Here is a 4,557-nt window from a genome sequence, read left to right as displayed (position 1 = left end):
GGAACTCACTCTGTAGACCAGGCTGGCCTCGAACTCAGAAATCCGCCTGCCTCTGCCTCCTGAGTGCTGGGATTAAAGGCGTGCGCCACCACGCCTGGCCCAACCATCTGTTCTTAACTTGGAAAAAATGATTCATGGTATCATTATTATCTAGCAAGATGCCTTCAAAATTAGTCCTTTTCAGGACTAGGAATGCAGTTTAATAATAGATAGTATTTGCCTAGCAAGCACATAACCTTGGATTTCATCTCCAGCCCCCAAACAATATCCCTTGATCCAAACCACTCTCCTCAGTTTCAGTCACCTGTTATCATCTGAGTATCTTACGTCAATGTCCTACACAAGGACAAATGCAACAGCTCTAAAATTAAACTCATTATCATTGCCCTAAAACATGGTCTATCATTATAGTCCACCTTAAGAAACTGACCACTAACTACTTGGTTTTGTTTTGCTTAGGGCAACAGTCCTGTAGGGTTTTGTTGTCAATGGTGTTTGAGAGGATCTCATACTATAGCTCATGATAGCCTAGAACTTACTATAGCCTTGTATTTGTGTGTAATCTCCCTGCACAGCTGCCCAAGTACAATGCTTACAGGCATGGTACCTGGCACTACCCCTTCAATTTCTTTCTTTCTTTTTTGTTTGAGACAGGGTTTTTCTGTATAGCCCTGGCTGTCCTGGAACTCAGAAATCCGCCTGTCTCTGCCTCCCAAGTGCTAATATTAAAGGCGTGTGCCATCACTGCCCGGCTTTTTTGTTTTGTTTTGTTTTTTAAAGATTTATGCATTATTATATGTAAGTACACTGTAGCTGTCTTCAGACATACCAGAAGAGGACGTCAGATCTCTTTAGAGATGGTTGTGAGCCACCATGTGGTTGCTGGGATTTGAACTCAGGACCTTCAGAAGAGTAGTCAGTGCTCTTAACCACCGAGTCATCTCTCTAGTGCCACCCCTTCAATTTCTAAACCAGAAACCTAGGTGCTACTCTTGACTCTCTTCTCTCTGAGTTCCTCTCATTTAATCAAGCTCTTTGGACACATATCTTTCCATCTCTGAAAGCACTTATTGATTCAAATCCTTCTATAACTAATTTGAATTTCTCTCACTGAACATTTTTTTCCCATATTCTTTCTCCCTAAGCTCAGGAATCTGAGATGGCTAGTCCATTCTACTTCCTTCCTCTCTAGCTAAACTTCTATTCATTCTTCACACTTCACTGACAAATGACTACTGTGATCACAGAAAAATCAGGTACATACCTCTATGCAAAGTCCAGTACACTTAAACCTAACTACCTGCTCACTCTATTAAAATGCTACCTTGGAAACAAGGGAAGATGCTATTTTCTGAATCATTAGCCTGGCACACTCTAAGCCATAAGATGTTACCTCATAAAAGGCTTGGGGATGGTGAGATGGCTCAGAGGTTAAGAGCAATGGCTATTCTTGCAATTCCCAGCACCTATACATTGGCTCAAAAACCTCTTTAACTCCAGATAACAAGGGATCTGACCCCATTTGACCCCCTCCATAGACTCTCATGTAGTGCATATACATAATGCAAGCAAAACATTCACTCATTAAAAAAATAAACAAATCTAAATAAATAAATAAATAATGGTTGATCACAAAACAGATTAATCATCCTACCCATGTTGCTTTAGTTCATACTCCAAATAGAAAGCTATTCAAGATTAAGTACATTTTTTCAGCAAAGTACAAAATCTCAGCAAATTTTCATACAAATTGGTGATGCCCAACTCAAAACAGTAAAACAATTTCTAACTCTACATTTACTAGATTCTACAGTGCCACATTGTGGTGAGTAAGGGGAGCACATGCAAAGGAATCTGTGAGAAGGAGGCATAAGGGAGCCTAGAGTTAGTGGGTCATACTCTCCAGAGTAAGTGGGGGGTGCTAGGCATTGTGGCTCACCCCTATATGAGCAAGTCAGATAAGAGGATTGTCACAAGTTAGAGGCCAGTCTGGACTACACAGTAAGTTCCAGGCCAGCCTGGTATAGAGAATAAGATCCTTTTTCTTTAAATAAATTGGTAAATGTCTTAAAGCTGGGACCTGTCTATGCCTCAGCCCCAGCTTGCACAGAATTGCACGACCTGAGGCAGCCAGACTTGCTGAGCTAGTCTGGCTCACTGCATCATTCTCAGGAACTTACATCACTGGGACTCAGGCTGCCCAGACCATTCTCCTGCTCAGAATCCTTCCCGGACTCAGTGCCCTGGGCGGACCGAGAATGTGATGGATGAATCCAAATCTCCAGGCGAGTAGTGTCATCCCCACCATGCCGGAAAGTAGACTTCTTTCCTTTTCGCCACTTATCAGGGCTCATATCAAATTCCTCATGCTGCTTCTTTTCCATCTGTTCAGCCTATACAACAGACACACAAGCTCAGACTCTCCCAGTCAGCCAATGAAAAACCCCTCTATCATCTGTGTCTGCAGTCTAAAGACTATAAAAATCCAAGGATTCTGCTACAGTACCAAAGTAGCAGAGACCACCTCTGCTGTCATATAGATTTCATTAATTCTTTGAACTAGATGCTGTGGAACAGGTACACTCTAAAGGCCCTGCAAGCCCTCCTGAAGATCGATTTCAATATCCATTCTTTGCAGGGCCAACTGATAACCCGTCAGTGGAGCCCAGAGGGTCTATGTGAAGATGTGTTTCATCATCTCCTCATACACTTCAGCCCAGAGGACATGCATTCTCCTAGGAAGGATAAGCCCACATGCACTCTTACTTACCTTTCGTTTAGTCTCTTCAAATAAACTCATGAGACTCTCCTTGGCAGTCAGGATAGGGTTGCTGGCTGCTAAACTGCGCATATAGTAATATACAGCATCAAGCTTCCTCCTCTGTAGAAAGAAGAGATACTTGGTCAACTGTTTTGTTTTGGTTGGTTGGTTGGTTGTTTTTTTTTTCTCCCTTTTTAAAAAAATTTTTAGATTTATTTATTTATTATATGTGAGTACACTGTAGCTGTCTTCAGACACTCCAAAAGAGGGAGTTAGATTTCATTACAGATAGTTATGAGCCACCATGTGGTTGCTGAGATTTGAACTCAGGACCTTTGGAAGAGCAGTCCATGCTCTTAACCACTGAGCCATCTCTCCAGCCCATTTTTCTCCCTTTTATAAAAAAAGTACTGTGATTGAACTTAGGAATGTGTATATATGATGCATATACCCTACCATGAACGATAGTCCTAGTCTTTTTAAAGTTTACTTTGAGGTAGGGTCTCACTAAACTATTAATCTGGTAGCCAGGAACTTCGATAATCCAAGCAGGCCTTGAACTTGTGACCCTCCTAAGCTTCCCCTCCCCAGTAGCTGGATATCCACTTGTACCATCTGGCCAAGCTCAGCTTTCTTTCTGACACCAGAATACCCAGCTGAAACAAAAAACACTTTATCTCTCCTGCCCTGTCCCTCCAACTGTAAAGAACTCTAGCAAGAAGCAGAATGCAATCCACTCAAAAAGCTAAGATGATCACATCAGGGAGGTTTTCACGGCCAGTACGGTTCTCTATCTTATATGCAGAGGTACTCTAAGAACCAAATATTCATATGGAAGAAAAAAGAACAAAGAAATCCCTTAAAATATAAACAGCAATTATGCTTTGTTTTTTAGCGAATGTCTAACTCTCTTCACATTGGCTATTGTCATTACTCAATATGCTATAACAAAATCCTGAGCTAGACAGACCCAGATTCAAACACTAGCTCATCCAGGATTTGACTGAGACTTTAGGTAACAATTTTCCTAAGATCTCCTATCCTTTTTGTTTTGTTTTGTTTTTTAAGACAGGGTCTAACTATGTAGGCCTGGCTGGCCTCAAAGTCACGGAGATCAGCCTGCCTCTGCCTCCTGGGTACTGGGATCAAAGGTGTGAGCCAACATGCCCAACCTGAAAAAAACGTTATTCTATATATTTCTTTTTGGAGTAGGGGACATGACTAAGCCACAAGTACATGCCTTAGCACATATGTGGAGGTCAGAGACAATTTTCAGGAGTCAGTTCTATCCTTCTACCATGTCGGTCCTAAGGGCTGAATGTAGGTAGTCAGGCTTGCAGGTAAGCTGTTATCTGTGGAGCCGCTCTGCTGGCCCATGCTCACTTTTAATACAGGAATATTAGTGTCCTTGAAGAGTATCTTTAGGTTTAGAAATAGTGTCTATTACCTATGATGTGATAATGATCACTTGCCTTGAGCTTAGCTGCATTCAATGAGGCCAGCTGTTTACTGTCTAGGTATACTGAATATCCTATGGACATTATTAAATAAATTTATCATATTAACACTTTGTGACTATTTTATGAGGAAAAGAATAAAGGAAGCTGCCAAGTGGTTGGCACATGCTTTTAATCCCAGCAGAGACAGGTGAATCACTATGAATTGAGACCAGCCTAGCCTATATAACAAATTCCAGGACAGGCAAGAGCTATCTATGTAGAAAGACTGTATCATCCAAAAAAAAAAAAAAAAAAAAAAAAAATAAAGAAAGGAAGCTGAGCATTGCAGCATGGACC

The 4,557-nt window shown here is 41.3% G+C and overlaps 1 protein-coding gene across 3 annotated transcripts in view; it reads right to left on the bottom strand.

Annotated features, from left to right (window-relative positions):
* The window catches only part of Smg6 (SMG6 nonsense mediated mRNA decay factor), a 242,328-nt gene that overhangs the window by 220,405 nt on the left and 17,366 nt on the right, over nt 1-4,557 (bottom strand). For all 3 annotated transcript variants that reach the window (XM_021212036.2, XM_029545906.1, XM_029545907.1), the window contains exons 7-8: nt 2,771-2,881; nt 2,181-2,393 (exon numbers count right to left, since the gene is read on the bottom strand). In XM_021212036.2, coding sequence (XP_021067695.1) covers nt 2,181-2,393; nt 2,771-2,881 — 324 coding nt within the window. The remainder of the gene's footprint in view (nt 1-2,180; nt 2,394-2,770; nt 2,882-4,557) is intronic.

Source organism: Mus pahari, chromosome 14, assembly GCF_900095145.1.
Source record: "Mus pahari chromosome 14, PAHARI_EIJ_v1.1, whole genome shotgun sequence".
Taxonomy (NCBI): Eukaryota; Metazoa; Chordata; class Mammalia; order Rodentia; family Muridae; genus Mus; species Mus pahari.
Note: the sequence above shows the minus strand (reverse complement) of the source record. Positions and strands in the feature narration are given on the sequence as shown.